The following is a 15,547-nucleotide window of genomic DNA, read 5'->3' on the forward strand; positions in this document are numbered from 1 at the left end:
CAATGCCATTAATTTTGTTCTAAGCTTTACTGAGATACAGCTGACACACAATAAACTGCACAAACATAAAATATAAAATCTGATGCTGGGCATGGTAGCTTATGCCTGTAATCCTAGCACTTTGGGAGGCTGAGGCGGGCAGATCATAAGGTCAGGAGATCAAGACCATCCTGGCCAACATGGTGAAATCCCATCTCTACTAAAAATACAAAAATTAGCTGGGTGTGGTGGTGCGTGCCTGCCTGTAATCCCAGCTACTCGCGAGGCTGAGGCAGGAGATTCGCTTAAACTAGGGAGTCAGGTCACAGTGAGCCGACATCATGCCACTGCACTCCAGCCTGGAGACAGAGTGAGACTCCGTCTCAAAAAAAAAAAAAAATATATATATATATAGATAGATAGATATACACACACACATACATATATAATCTGATAAGCTTTGAAATATATATATATACTCATAAACCATCACCATAATCAAGATAACGAACATGTCTATCACTTCCAGAAGTTTCCTCGTACTCCTTGGTAATGCCTCCTTCCCAACCCTTCCTACCCTCCATACTCCGTCACCAGGCAACCACTCATTGGTTTTCTGTCACTAGAGATTGGTTTGGATTTTCTAAAATTTTATGTACATGGAATCATATAGCATGTTTTCTTTTGAGTGGTGGGGTCTGGCTTTCACTCAGCATAATTTCTTTAAGATTTATCATGTTATAGAGAATATTAATTTTTGTTAAAAAAAATTCTCCAGAAAAAACACAGGACCCTCACAAAATGTACTGTGATTTTATAATTTGCTATACTCAGACTTATTAAGTTGGATCTTACTTGAGATGTCAAAACAAACTCTAAAAACAAAACCAGCACCAGGTGTGGTGGCTCACACCTACAATCCCAGCACTTTGGGAGGCGGAGGCAGGCAGATCACTTGAGGCCAGGAGTTCAAGACCAGCCTGGCCAACACGGTGAAACCTCACCTCTACTAAAAAAACAAAAATTAGCCAGGTGTGGTGGCACATGCCTGGAATCCCAGCTTCTAGAGTGGCTGAGGCAAGAGAATTGCTTGAACCCAGGAGGTGGAGGTTGCAGTGAGCTGGGATTGTGCCACTGCACTCCAGCCTGGGAGACAGAGCAAGACTCCATCTCACAAAAAAAAAAAAAAGAAACAAAAAATCAAAAGGCCAATTAGCTGGGCATGATGGAGTCCTAACTACTTGGGAAGCTAAGGCAAGAGGACTGCTTGTGCCCAGGAATTCAAGGCTATAATGAGCTATGATTGTGCCACTGCACTCTAGCTTGTACAACAGAGCAAGACCCCATGTCAAAAAACAAAACAAAACAAATAACAAACTCCAACTGTTTACTTGTTCATATAAATAACTTGCTTTTTTAGATGACTTAAATTGGTATCTAATCTGGTTTCCAGCTTGGACATTCTAATTTGATGACATCCACAATACTGTTCAAAATCCTTGTCAGTTTATGCCAAGAATGAAACACTCTTTCCTTTCTAAATCTGAATCAAAAAAAAAAAAAAAAAAAAAAAAAAAACTGTGTTTATTTCAGGTAATTCTAAAGGTGAATTTTTGTTTTGTTTTTCTTTAAATTTTTCTAAATCATGCCTTTTTTTTTTTTTTTTTTTTTGAGACAGGGTCCTGTTGTTACCCAGGCTAGAGTGCAGTGGCATTAACACAGCTCACTGCAGCCTCTACCTCCTGGGCTCAAGTGATCCTCTCACCTCAGTCTCCCAAGTAGCTGGGACCACAGGTGCACGCCACCACACCTGGCTAATTTTTTTTATTTTTTGTAGAGATGGGGTCTTGTTATGTTGCCCAGGCTAGTCTCAAACTCCCAGGCTCAAGTGATTCTCCCACCTTAGCCTCCCAAAATGTTAGGATTACTGGCGTGAGCCACTGTGCCTAGCCAATAATGTCTTTCAAAAGAAATTTAGAATCAAAGTAATAGGAAGCACCCCTAATGCCCAGATTATAGCCTCTTATTCATTCTACACTAATACTTAAAGGAACAAGAGCCCCTGAAGAAATGAATGATTCCAGGTATGGGGTGGGAAAAGTATGAGGTGAATCCCAGAACATCTTTTGTGCCAAAAGCAAGGAAGCTTTTAAAAGTTAACAGGACAATGTTAATAGAACGCATAGGAGCCAGGTTGAAGGGGTCACTACTATAATGATTTGAGCATTGAGAAGAATAATGATTGTAATCAATTAAACACATGAAATCAGTTGAAATACTGTCACGCATTGCTTAATGATGGGAGTATGTTCTGAGAAATGCATTGCTATGTGATTTCACAATTATCCAAACTTGAGTGTGCACTTACACAAATCTAGATGGTATAGCCTACTACGCACCTAGGCTATATGAAATAGCCTATTGCTCCTAGGTCACAAACCTGTGGAGCATGTTATTGTCCTGAATATTGTAGGTGACTGTAACACAATGGTAAATATTTGTGTATTTAAACATATATAAACATTAAAGAAGTATAGTAAAGATGTGTTATAATCTTATGGGACTACTGTCGTATATGCAGTCTGTTGTTGACCATAACGTCGTTATGCAACATATGACCATACACTCATACATACGCTGAGAATGCTGGAAAAATTACTATCAGCATTTGAAGTGACTACTAAAGGAACTCCTTACTTCGAGAACTGGTAAAGGGAAAGAATTAAGCATTTATTTTCTTTCCAGTAAGAACTGTATTTCATACAGGTAGCATACAGATAGCCCCAATACAGATAGCCCCAACTGATGAGAGGAGAAAGGTACACTTTACGGAAGAATGCCAGCTAATAATGTTAAAGGAATGACAAAATCCAAAAATCATCATTCCACAACCACTAAAGCAGTTATTGATTTAGGAAGGATCTCAAATGATATTAGAACCTACTTATTTAGTGTCAAAGCTAACACTACATACATAATTTTCTGGTTACAAAAGGGGAAAACACAACTCCACAATAGATGGGTAAGTGTATCATTATCCTAGTTCAGTGTTTAAACTTAGCATCACTATGGCAGTCATGAGATGTTAGTATATCCTGATGTGAAGCAACATGAATCTATGATGTATTCCACCCAAAATATTTAACTTGAATTCAGTCTTTATTTTTTAATTTTTTTGTTTGTTTGTTTTTAAGATAGAGTCTCACTCTGTCTCCCAGGCTGGAGCGCAGGGGCGCAATCTTGGCTCACCACAACCTCTGCCTCTGGGATTCAAGCAATTCTGTCTCAGCCTCCCAAGTAGGCGAGATTACAGGCATGTGCCACCACACCCGGCTAATTTTTGTATTTTTAGTAGACATGGGGTTTCACCATGTTGGCCAGCCAGGCTGGTCTCAAACTCCTGACCTCAAGTGATTCACCCACCCTGGCCTCCCAAAGTGCTGGAATTACAGGTGTGAGCCACTGAGCCCAGCCTGAATTCAGCCTTTAAAACTTACTTCCAGCTTACAGGAAATAAAAGGACTAGAGGAACAAGTTAAATAACACAATGCAACAAGACAAATCCAAAAAGTTTGACATTCTGCAAAACAAAGGCAATCTCTTCAAATCAGTGTCATGAAACAAAAGTAGAGGAGGATAAACTAGACTAAAAGAGACTTAAGAGATATAACAACTAGGTGCAATGTATGGTACTATACTGGATTCTAGTTAAAAAAAAATCAATTGAAATATCAAGGGCATTTTGGGGATAATTCAGGAAATCTAAATATGGTCTGTCGATCATATAAAATGGAAACAGGCCAGGCGTGGTGGCTCATGCCTGTAATTCCAGCACTTTAGGAGGATGGGGCCAGCAGATCACTTGAGGTCAGGAGTTCAAGACCAGTCTGGCCAATATGGTGAAGCCCCATCTCTATAAAAAAATACAAATATTAGCCAGGCACAGTGGCGCACACCTGTAGTCCTAGCTACTCAGGAGGCTGAGATGGGAGAGTCGCTTGAACCTGGGAGGTGGAGGTTGCAGTGAGCTGAGATCACGCCACTGCACTCCAGCCTGGGTGACAGAGCAAGACTCCGTCTCAAACAAACAAAAAAATAAAATTGAAATGTACTGTCATGAAAACATAGATGAACAAAGCAAACAGATTGGACTACAGCACATACAATATATTATTTTGGTTAAAAAAATACCTACATGTACACATATGACCTAGAAAAATATCTGGAATGATATACACGAATGCATCGAGTGTGATTTGTGAACATTAGGATAATTTTTGTTGTTTTGGTTTACTGTATTTTAGAACTTTCTGCAATGCACCCCTCCTGCTTTTATAATAATAAAAAGTAGTAGGAAGGCTTCAATAAATCATCTTCTAGCTTTTAGAGGCAACATGTCATAGTAGAAAATATTCTAGACAAGGACTCAGGACATCTAAGTTCTAACTTTAGTCCTGTCACCAACCATTGAGCAAATTGTCCAACCTTTCCTTTTCTTCTTTTCTTTTTTTTTTTTTTTTTTAAGAGATGGAGTCTCGCTCTGTCACCTAGGCTGGATGGAGTGCAGTGGTGCGATCTCGGCTCACTGTAACCTCCGCCTCCCAGGTTCAAGTGATTCTCCTGCCTCAGCCTCCCAAGTAGCTGGGACTACAGGCACGCACCACCACGCTTGGCTAATTTTTGTATTTTTAGTAGAGATGGGGTTTCACCATGTTGGCCAGGATGGTCTCAATCTCTTGACCTTGTGATCTCCCACCTCGGCCTCCCAAAGTGCTGGGATTAACAGGCGTGAGCCACCGCGCCCAGCGTGTCCAACCTTTCTAGTTGGGTTTAGTTTCTTCATCTGCTAAACTGGAATACTTCACAGAATAATAAGTGTAAAAAATTTTATAAATTATACGATGTGATTCTGGAGAAAAGATTGTAATATTAGTTATTGTTCTACCGACTGCAGAACTAAGTGTCAGCCAGACACTGTAATTGAATTACTCCTGCTAGACTTCTGAATTACAGTGAGATATCTTTATCTCAGCACTTCCAAGGTGGGAATGCTGGCCTAGGAGTTCTGTCACAGAGCCTATTGCTCTTGCAGCCCCTAGTATCAAAACTGATTCCTAGATGACAAAACTTTGGTATATCACAACAGTGCTGTAGGGAACTTCTGAGTTAGCCAGCCAGCTGCCTGCCACCACTGGGACTGCCAACTGTTTTAGCTTTCCTCTGTAACATTCTCATGATGAATTCCCTGTCTGACAGGACATCTACCACTTGTAAGTCCCATGGTTGCTGCTGCTTCTAAATGCTGGTGTCTTTGCTTTCATTTTAATTTTCCTTCTTTTCTCTTCAACTTCTCTTGAAAAAGTTTATAACCATCCCCAACAAGAGTGCTTTTTTTTTTTGTTTTGTATCAGTGGCAAACAGAGCAATCCATTATATTAGATTTCATCTTTAGATACTCCAATTTTTGTTCTTCATGGCCAGTATTTTTTTTTTTTTTTTTTTTTTTGAGATGGAGTCTCGCTCTGTCGCCCAGGCTGGAGTGCAGTGGTGCAATCTCGGCTCACTGCAAGCTCCGCCTCCCGGGTTCATGCCATTCTCCTGTCTCAGCCTCTCCGAGTAGCTAGGACTACAGGCGCCCACCACCACGCCCGGCTAATTTTTTTGTATTTTTAGTAGAGACAGGGTTTCACCTTGGTCTTGATCTCCTGACCTCATGATCCGCCCGCCTCGGCCTCCCAAAGTGCTGGGATTACAAGCGTGAGCCACCGCGCCCGGCCTCGTGGCCAGTATTTATAGTCTGAATCTTTAATTACTGAGAGAGTTTGTTGCCTCTTTGAACACTAAGGTCTCCAGAAGGCAAGACTTCAGGTAAATGAAGTGTTACTGTACACATTTTTAACGTGGCAACTGGCCAAAAGATAATCATGACTCACAGAGAACCTTTTCAGTTTTTCTGATTTCGGCTTCTAAAACTCCAACTCAAATCCTGTAAGTTATTAAAAGCCCATCCCCACCCCTTCTTACCCCTCCAAAAGGAGTAACATCACTGACTTATGTGGAACAGTGTATAATGCCACCTGAATGTTTGAGTCATTCCCCAGAGAAGAAAGGATGGGACATCCTCCATCTTTTTTGCAACATTTCATCTATTCCTTTTGCTATTGCCTTTTTCCCCCCACCTTTGGTTTTGTCTTATCCTACAATTCAGATTTCTATTTTGTGTTGAACTTGCTGCCTTTTTTCACATTGAAAAGATTACATTTCCCCAAGAGCCAAAAATAAATAGGAATAGAAAAAAAAAACAAAAAAAAACAAAGATCACTTTTAATTGGGACCCAATGACAAAAAGAGACCAATAATCAATTTGGTAAAATAGATTAACAGACTTACAATACCTTTTAAAGCTTCTGTTTCTATGTCTACTAATGGCTTCCCCACATAGGCAATATCGTCTAGATTATAATAGAGTTTTTTAATGACTCCATCATAACGACTAGTGATGGTAACAGAAGCTTTATCACTTTGAACTTCACAGATGCTATCAAACTGAGACACTGTATCTCCTTCTTTTACATACCTAAAAGAAAAAGAAATGAGACACTTTTACAGAAACAATCATAAGTACAGATTATATTAAGGATGTAAATGCCATGCTGAGTTAGATCAGTATTCATCTAGCCCAGCATTTGCTTTCAGATGGTGTACTAAGAAATGTTTCAGAGATGACTATAATGACTTCCAGAGTCTCTTCAATGTATCTGCAAGAAATACTCAAAAATATTAAGCAATTCATAGTCTATAATCCAAAAATTTAATTAAACTCTCAGGTTTTCTGTCTGACCCATTTATCAGAAAAACAAGTTCTAAAAATACATTTTTAAAGTGGTATTTCCTTCTATTGTCTTATATTAATTACCCTTTTCCAAACTTTAAGGGATGCCCAATACTTCCAGAAGTAAGTTTAAAAATTGATGTCCTCAATACATATCCTTTGTAATTTCATGAATTTTAGATGGGAGTTCTCCCAGTCTTTCTTCCTAAAATTATTTTAGCCTGTTCTTATATAAAGTCCTTCTAACCCCATAATCATTTTAGGTATACTTTACAGGCTTTTCTAGATAGTTTTGGCAAACAAAACAGGAGGATTGGGACCAAACCTGAAATAATACATCTAATTTTCATTCTAATGGCATTCTTAATGTCTCTAGCCCTTATTTCTGACTTATTGCCAGCAACAGATAATTGTTGTCATTCTTGCTTCTTGTCCTCCTGTCCTAACCAGTCCTCTGTCTATGATAAAACAGCACCCATGATGTAGAAACCAGCTTTAAAAGCACATACTTTCACTTCCAGAATGATGGATTAAAGACATCTGAAAATCTGCTCTTCCATATGAGCAACAAGTACAGTGACAAAAGTTGTTAAAAATCAATTTTTTTCAGAATTTTGGAAATCAAAAAAAGGCTTGCAACAACAGAGAAGGATGTATTCAGGAAAAATGGCTGAGTTTTGTAGTATTTTAACTTGCCCAATTTCCATCCTCCTTTCCCTAGCGCAGCAGGAGCCAAATCAGCAGCCTCGCAGCCACTGTAAGGGGAATACTAGGTTTGGATCACCACAAAAAGCAAAATCCCCGGAGAACTGGCACTACAGATGGTCTCTGACTTTTATAATTTTTCAACTTTATGATGGTGTAAAAGCAACAATCCTTCTGTTTTTCACTTTCAGTATTCAATAAACTGCATAAGATATTCAACAGTTCTTTATAAAATAGACTTTGTATTAGATGACTTTGCCCAAATGTGGGCTAAGGTAAGCGTTCCAAGCATGTTTAAGGTAGGCTAGGCTAAACTATGATGTTTGCTAGATTGGGTATATTAAATGCATCTTCAACTTAAGACATTTTAGTTTTGATGGGTTTATGACTTATCCCCATCATAAGTCAAGGAGCATCTGGGTTGTTGTTGGTGGTGGTGGTGGTGGTGGTAGAGACAGGGTCTTGCTGTGTTGCCCAGGCTGGTCTGGAACTCCTGGCCTCAAGCAGTCCTCCCATCTTGGCCTCCCAAAGTGTTGGGATAACAGGGATGAGCCACCACACTTGGCTACATCTGTATATTGTTTTATTTGTAACTTTTTGTTTGTAACTTTAAAAAAAATCCTATCTGATTTACAAGACAACCACATTAAAGCAATACTTATAAAACTGTGTTGATGTGCTTTATGATGTTTAAAAATGGAATACTTTCAATGTGGAATGATAATTATTTGTTTTGTTTTGTTTTTTGAGACAGGGTCTTGCTCTGGTTGCCCAGACTGGAGTGCGGTGGTGCAATCTCGGCTCACTGCAACCTCTGCATCCTGGGCTCAAGCCATCCCCTCACCTCAGCCTCCCAAGTAGCTGACACTACAGGCCTGTGCCACCATGCCAGGCTAATGGAATGATAATTCTAAAAAAGAAAAACAGGAATACATATGACAGAAATAGCAAAAGGAAGGAAGAGGCGATAGAGCTATATTGGAGCAAAGTCTTTGTATTCTATTGATATTAAGTTTCTACTAATCCAAATTATAGTGTTTTAAATTAACATGTTAATTGTAATCCTCAGGGCAACCAAAAAGAAAATAACTTTAAAATATACAGTAAAAAGTTTACATACTCCAATAAAAAGGCAAAGATTGGCAGAATAGATTCTAAAAAAAGTTCCAACTATATGCTAAGAAATATAATTTAAATTCAACAACACAAATGATAAAAAGTAAAAGGATTGAAAAAGATATGTCACACAAGGCCAGGTGTGATGGCTCGCCTGTAATCTCAGGAGTTTGAGACCAGCCTGGGCTACAAAGCAAGACCCTGTCTCTCAAAAAAAGAAAAAAAAAAAAAGAAAGAAAGCAAGCTAGAGTGGCTATACTATCAGACAAAATAGACTTTAAGACAAAAGCACACATAACATCTAAACTTGTTTTAGAAGTTTGTCAAAGGATTTGTGAAATCTAAGTATTTTTTTCTTTTTCCATACATATGCACCCACAATTTCTAATGAGGTTTTATTTACCCTTACCCAAAACCACACTACCTTCTGTTAAATTATGCTTCCTTACATATTCAAATTTCTATTCTCAGGCTTCATTTTATAGAACAGAATTCTGCCCTTTAGCATTTTACCAAGTGCGACACGATACATATTTTTTCCTTATTTATGGATATTGTTTGAAATGCTTGTTCCTCAGTGCCGTAAAGAAATAGCAGTTGAACATAAATTTAATTTACTCAGCAAAGCCATTTTTACTTCCTGCAGAAAAAGTACATTCACCAGCAGTTTTGCCACAAGAGCACACCGAACAAAGGAGACAGGGTCATTTATAACCTGACGCATCCAACCTTCTGCTGTGTCCGATTTCCATTGGCTGGAATGGGACCTCACATTCTGTATTTGTCCTGATTGGCTAGCAACTTAGCACTTTTTAAAAGAGGCAAAGGTAGAGGAGAACAAAGGAAGGAGGAAGTAACCTGTGGAATGCTGAGAAAGGTAAAAACACCTTCAAATAAGGAAGAGGAACAGCCTACGACCTAATGCTTGCTTAGACCAATATAAGCATGCCAGGGCAAATTTTTAGGCTAAATTGTAGGAGCTAAGAACATAAAGTACATTGATTTCTTTATCACGGCTAGCAGATATTTAAGAATGTTAGCACAGGTCTTTGAATAAATTTTGCCTCTAAGAGAAGTTACTATTTATTCCTAATTAAATGAGGAAGAAAGTCTTTGAAGAGGAACCTCTACTTTACTTTTTACAATATTAAGTTAGGAAAAAAAAACAGAATTCAAGAAAGCTCTTAATATTTCTTAAAGAACTTCTGAAAAATTAATCAAATGATTAGTTTCTCATTAAAAGAGCTTTTAGAATTTTATTAGGAATAAAATGATTTCCCCTTCCAAGAGCTGTAAGCCCTATACTAAGCATATGGGTCTAGAGAGTAAGAGGTAGAAATTAAGAAATGGTTTTTTAAAACAATCAAAAAAAGCTGGGTGCAGTGGCTCATGCCTGTAATCCCAACACTTTGGAAGGCCCAGGTGGGAAGATCACTTGAGGCCAAGAGTTCAAGACCAGTATGGTCAACATAGTAAGACCTCATCTCTACCAAAAAAAAAAAAAAAAAAAAGTCAAAAATCTATAAAGATTTTTTACTACTGTCTCGGTCTTGAAAAGAAGGTATTATCAAATGCATTTCTTATACATGACATTATTTTGATCCTTTCAACACTCCAGAGGTTGGCAGAGCAAGTACTATTATCCTCATATGACACATTAAGAGACCAAGTGAGTCACAGGTAGGACAGCTAATAAGTTTCCAGGTCGGACTCTTCTGATTTGAAGTCCATTGCTCTTTCCATAATCCCACAGTGCCAGCAGAGACATAACCGTAAGGTATGTTTATGTTATTACAGTTCTCTTTTAACTTACAAGCAATAATAATAAGTACAAGAAAAGAATGTTCAGGTGGTTGAACCAGATTCTTAAAAGGATCTTTAATGATATAAATCTAAGGTGGGAAGTAATCTATTTACTCATCTTAACTGCCACTTCTAAAAACCTCTAAAACTGAGTTCAGTACCCAGAGGTGTTTCTATTTTTCCAGAAGGTGAAAGAAAGAAATGGGGTAGAGGATGAAAGGCTTTTGTTTCAGGCCCTTTTTTGGATAATTTTTTAATGTTTCAAAATTTATTTTTTGATTCATGACTTTTGGTAAAATATTTTCATCTCTTCTAAACATACAAGTAAACTGTATCAGGTAATGTTAAGTCAAACATACTTACATTCTTACTAAAGTCATTTTTAGTATAGTGAAGAGAGCTTAGACTACCTGACAGTTTTAAATCACACTGAATAAAGTACCTTGATGTATGACAAATTCCTTCACCACTATATCATCAACACAAAGTAATTCTACCTTATTGCTTTTAAAAATGCATTATGAGTTTATAAAGACATTTCTCAATTTAAATGGATTCCCACTATCCATTAAATAAATAAAAATAAAAATAGTTATTTTTACTCAAATTATTTTAAAATTTACTCAAGAGCTCTTTTCAGATTCACTTACCATTCTTTAACAGTTACTTCTCTAATCCCTTCTCCAATGTCTGAGAGCTTGAACTGAACAACCTGTCCACGGAGAGCTTCAAAGACAAATGAGAAACGATCTCATTCAGTATGTAACGTATTACTAATATATACTTTCACATCTAAAATTAGAGAATGTTCTCAGGCAGAGGCAGAAATTCTTCCATCTTACAGACAGAAAAATAGCATTTTATAATTTTTAAGAGCATAACCATTATTCATAACCATTAGAGATTTAAATAAATTATTTTACAACACAGACTTACTGGCACTGCCACAGAACTTACATTTTCTAACTTCCAAAATGGTCTGTTATAAGGCTATAAAAGGCCCTACTAACAAATTAATTAAATTTTGAAACAATGTAATGAATAGAAAATAGAACAAAGATATACAAAAAGAGACCCAGCTAGATACCCTTGTTTTAAGTTATGAAACCATAATAACATCAACAGATTTCTTTTGAATTTATATAACTATTCTTTCTCATTCTTAATGGCTAAAAATCAGGCAGTTCTATATCTAGCAAACTTGATGGAAACTTGTTTGTCCAAACTTATGTTCTGCCACCTTATCCCTAAGTCGTCTCTTTCCTCTTTCCATTTTTTACCTCTTTTCAAATTTCTACCCATCCCTCCTTTTTTTTTGGAGACAGAGTCTCACTATGTTCTCCAGGCTGGAATACAGTAGACATTCACAGGTGCATAAATGCATACTACAGCCTCAAACTCCTGGGCTCAAGCAATCCTCCTCCCTCCATCTCCTGAGGAAGCTGGGACCACCCACCACACCCAGCTTCTATACCCTCTTTGTAATACTTAGATGCCAGTGATACTGTATGGTAATTATTCTCAAAAGAGAAAAGTATTTCTGGTCATTTAAAAGCATGTATGGACCCTCCCACTTTTCCAGGTTAACAAATGGCTCTGAACCTATTCAGGAATGCTCCTGTATCTTTAGACTGCTGTTAACCATATTTGCTTATAAAACATATAACAAGTTAATTAGGGTTGTAAAATTTTCTTAAATATGAGGAGTTAAATTAGTAATAAAAAATACAAAATACATTTTGGTTATGGAGGTATTAGGTACCTCTTACTTCCTCTCTAGCAAGTTGGGTCCTCTCACAGCTTGCTGATTGGAGTATAACCTGGCAACTTTCCGAATGGTTTAGCATTAAGAATCAAAAGCATTTAAAAAAAATTTTTTAAATCAACATTCTTGATTCCATAAGTAATTCCACTTGCTAAAAAATGGTTAGTATAGGGTCATAATAAAGAACTGGAAATCAATCTAAGTAACACAAAAACAAGAAAATACACTATGGCACCTCTATACAAAGCAATATGCAAGGAACAGCAAGAGCATGAAAATGTGATGGTTCATGGCAAGGTTAAAGAACAAACAGTTCTCTATAGCCAAAGATACGGTATGTGGCCAGAAATCAGCCGAGATTTAAAAGACTTTGTGCACCATGCTAAAATATTTGAACTTCATCCTAAAGGTGATCAGGACCCAGTGGTAAATTAACATGGTCATAAATTCTTTGCAGCTGTTCCCATCAGGAGGCCGAGTCTATTTCACCAGTTCTTAAATCTGCTGGGCTGTGACTTGCTTTGACAAATAGAATATAACAGAAGTGAAGTGTGCAGGTTCATGAGGCTAGGCCTCAAAAGTCCGCACAGCTTCTCCCTTCTCCCTTTTGGAATGCTGCCCTAAAATCCTCATGCAAGGAAGTTGATCTAGTCTACTGGAGGATGAGACATCAGGAAAAGGAGAAATTAGGTGCCCCATCGGAAACCCAGCATGAATTGTCAGACACATGAGTGAGACCATCTTGGACTTTCCAGCCCATATGATCCTCTAGCTGAATACAGCCATATTAGGGAGCCTGGGCGTAACCAGCAAGGAAATCACCCAGCCAACCTGCAGAATCCTGAGAAATGATCAGTCCTTGTTGCTTAAAGCCACTAAGTTGTGGGATTGTTTGTTATTCAGCAGTAATTAACTGATATGGAATCCTATTTATAATATCAGATCTGCAACTTTAGGTCTATAAGTTTAGGAAAAAATTTCTCTGGCAGGAGTGTGGTAGATGGGATCGGGGAGTGGGTGGCAGAGGCAAAACAAGGCAGGGGAAGCAGGAGGCTACTTCAGGTAAGAAGCAGAAGTATAGAATTTATTAATTTATTTTTTTTTAGAGACAGGGTCTCACTCTGTTGCCCAGGCTGGAGTGCAGTGGCACAATCAGCTCATGATAACTTCAAGTTCCTGGGCTCCAGTGATCCTCCCACCTCAGCTAGGACTAACAGCTGACTACAAGTACATACCACCAAACCCAAGTAATTTAAAAAAAAATTTTGTAGAGATGAGGTATCACCTTTTTGTGGCCCAGGCTGGTCTTGAACTCCTGGCCTCAAGCAAGCCTCCTGCCTCAGCTTCCCAAAGTGCTGGGATTACAGGTGTGAGCCACTCTGCCCAGCACAGAAGTATGTGATTTATATATTTATATACTTTTCAAAGCTGTTTGAAAAGAAGGCAGATTTAAGAAAAATGTAAGATGTAAAATTAATAGGTTTTGATAATCAATTTGATGTGAGACTAGAGTCAGGATGACTCCAGGTTTCTAGCCTTCCTTCCTCCCTCCCTCCCTCAAGATGACTCTAGGTTTCCTTCCTTCCTTCTCTCCTTCCTTCCTTCCCTCCTTCCTCCCTTCCTTCTCTCACTTCCTTTCCTCCCTTCCTTCTCTCACTTCCTTTCCTCCCTTCCTTTCCTCGCTTCTTCCCTCCCTCCAGATGACTCTAGGTTTCTAGCTTCCCTCCCCTCCCCTCCCCTCCCCATCCCTTCCCGACCCGTCCTGTCCCATCACATCCCTTCCACCTCTTCCTCCTCCTCCTTCTCTTCTTCTTTTTTATTTCCCCTCCCCTCCCCTTCCTTCCTTCTCCTTCTCCTCCTCCTTCTTCTCTTCTTTTCTTCTTAGACACGGTCTAACTCTGTTGCCCAGGCTGGAGGGCAGTGGCATGATCACAGCTCACTGCAGCCTCAACCTCTGGGGCTCAGGTGATCCTCCTACCTCAAGACTCCTGAGTAGCTGGGACTACAGGTGTGGACCACCATGCTCAGATGACTTTTTAAAATTTTTTGTAGAGACAGGGTCTCATATCAATGGTTAAGCTAGGCTAGTCTAGCTTAATGACTTACTGAGTTAGGAAATATCAGAAGGAAAAGAGATTCGTAGAAGACTGAGTTTTGGGGACATTGGAATGGAGATGTTTTGTTAGTTGGTGAGAGATGTGAGCTACAGCTACAGATTCAGAAGTGTTCAATGAGGTGAGAGTTGAAGGCATGTGTGTAGATGTAGTACAAGAAGAGAGGGCAAAGGATGGGATCCTATGAAAAACTGAAGTTTAAAAGAGAAGCAGAAGAAGAGAAACCTTAAGAAGTATCCAGAGAAAGCAGTATTAGTATATCTACACAGTATCAGAGTATGTAAGTACTTTATATATTCTAATTTATTTAATCCACCCAAGTATAAGGATCTTTGTTTTGTGTACTGATATATCCCAAGCACCTAGAGCACTGCCTTGGAACACAGGTGATCAATAAATATTAATTGTTGAATGAATGAATTCTCACAAGAATACAATTAGCTAAATACTATGATTACTCCCATTTCCCAGATGGTGAAACTTGCTTAGTTACACTGCTAGTAATTTGTAGACCAGGAATCCAAGTAGCCTGGAACTGGTGTATCCAGCAACCCAAAGCTCCTAAGTGTTTACAGACTAGACCAGGAAGTTGAAGTATTTACTTGAATGACCTCTATTTTCTCTGGGAAGTAACAAAAAAAGATCAACTTTAAAAAAATGGAAATTTTTGTAAAAGTAGTGAAGGCAAAGTTTATATATCTTAGGCTACAGTGGAGGATGACATAGAAAAAGCATGGAAGATGGCTGGGAACAGTAGCTCACACCTGTAATCCCATCACTTTGAGAGGCAAGACCCTGTTTCAAAAAAAAAAAAAGAAAGCAAAAGAAAAGGCATGGAAGGCTGGTGCAGGGCTGATGCCTGTAATCCCAGCCCTTCGGGAGGCAGAGGCGGGAGGATCTCTTGAATCCAGGAGTTTTAGACCAGCCTGGGCACTGTGACAACACCCTGATAAATAAATTAGCCAGGTTTGGTGATGCACATCTGTAGTCCCAGCTACTCAGGAGGTTGAGGCAGGAGGATCATTTGAGCCCATGAGTTTGAGGTTACAGTGAGCTATGATTGTGCCACTGCACTCCAGCCTGAGCAACAGGGCAAGACCCTGTCTCAAAAAAAAAAAAAAAAAAAAAAAAGAGCATGGAAAGGCTGACTTGGGGTCTACCTAGAATTCCCCCATTTTTCATTGCCAGCACAAACTAAGCTCCCATGTATCTGTCAAAAACTTAATGGTGTAA

At 38.7% G+C, this 15,547-nt stretch overlaps 1 protein-coding gene across 5 annotated transcripts in view; it reads right to left on the reverse strand.

Moving 5' to 3' along the window:
* DBT (dihydrolipoamide branched chain transacylase E2) overlaps nucleotides 1–15,547 on the reverse strand; it is an 86,711-nt gene that overhangs the window by 43,765 nt on the left and 27,399 nt on the right. For 4 of the 5 annotated variants that reach the window (XM_063625600.1, XM_063625602.1, XM_063625601.1 and 1 more), the window contains 2 exons: nucleotides 11,086–11,161; nucleotides 6,375–6,556 (listed from right to left, as the gene is read on the reverse strand). In XM_063625600.1, coding sequence (XP_063481670.1) covers nucleotides 6,375–6,556; nucleotides 11,086–11,161 — 258 coding nt within the window. Of the gene's footprint in view, nucleotides 1–6,374; nucleotides 6,557–11,085; nucleotides 11,162–15,547 lie in introns of those variants that run through there. The other variant, XM_063625604.1, reaches the window with a different exon arrangement.

This window comes from Symphalangus syndactylus, chromosome 12, assembly GCF_028878055.3.
Source record: "Symphalangus syndactylus isolate Jambi chromosome 12, NHGRI_mSymSyn1-v2.1_pri, whole genome shotgun sequence".
NCBI classification, from domain to species: Eukaryota; Metazoa; Chordata; class Mammalia; order Primates; family Hylobatidae; genus Symphalangus; species Symphalangus syndactylus.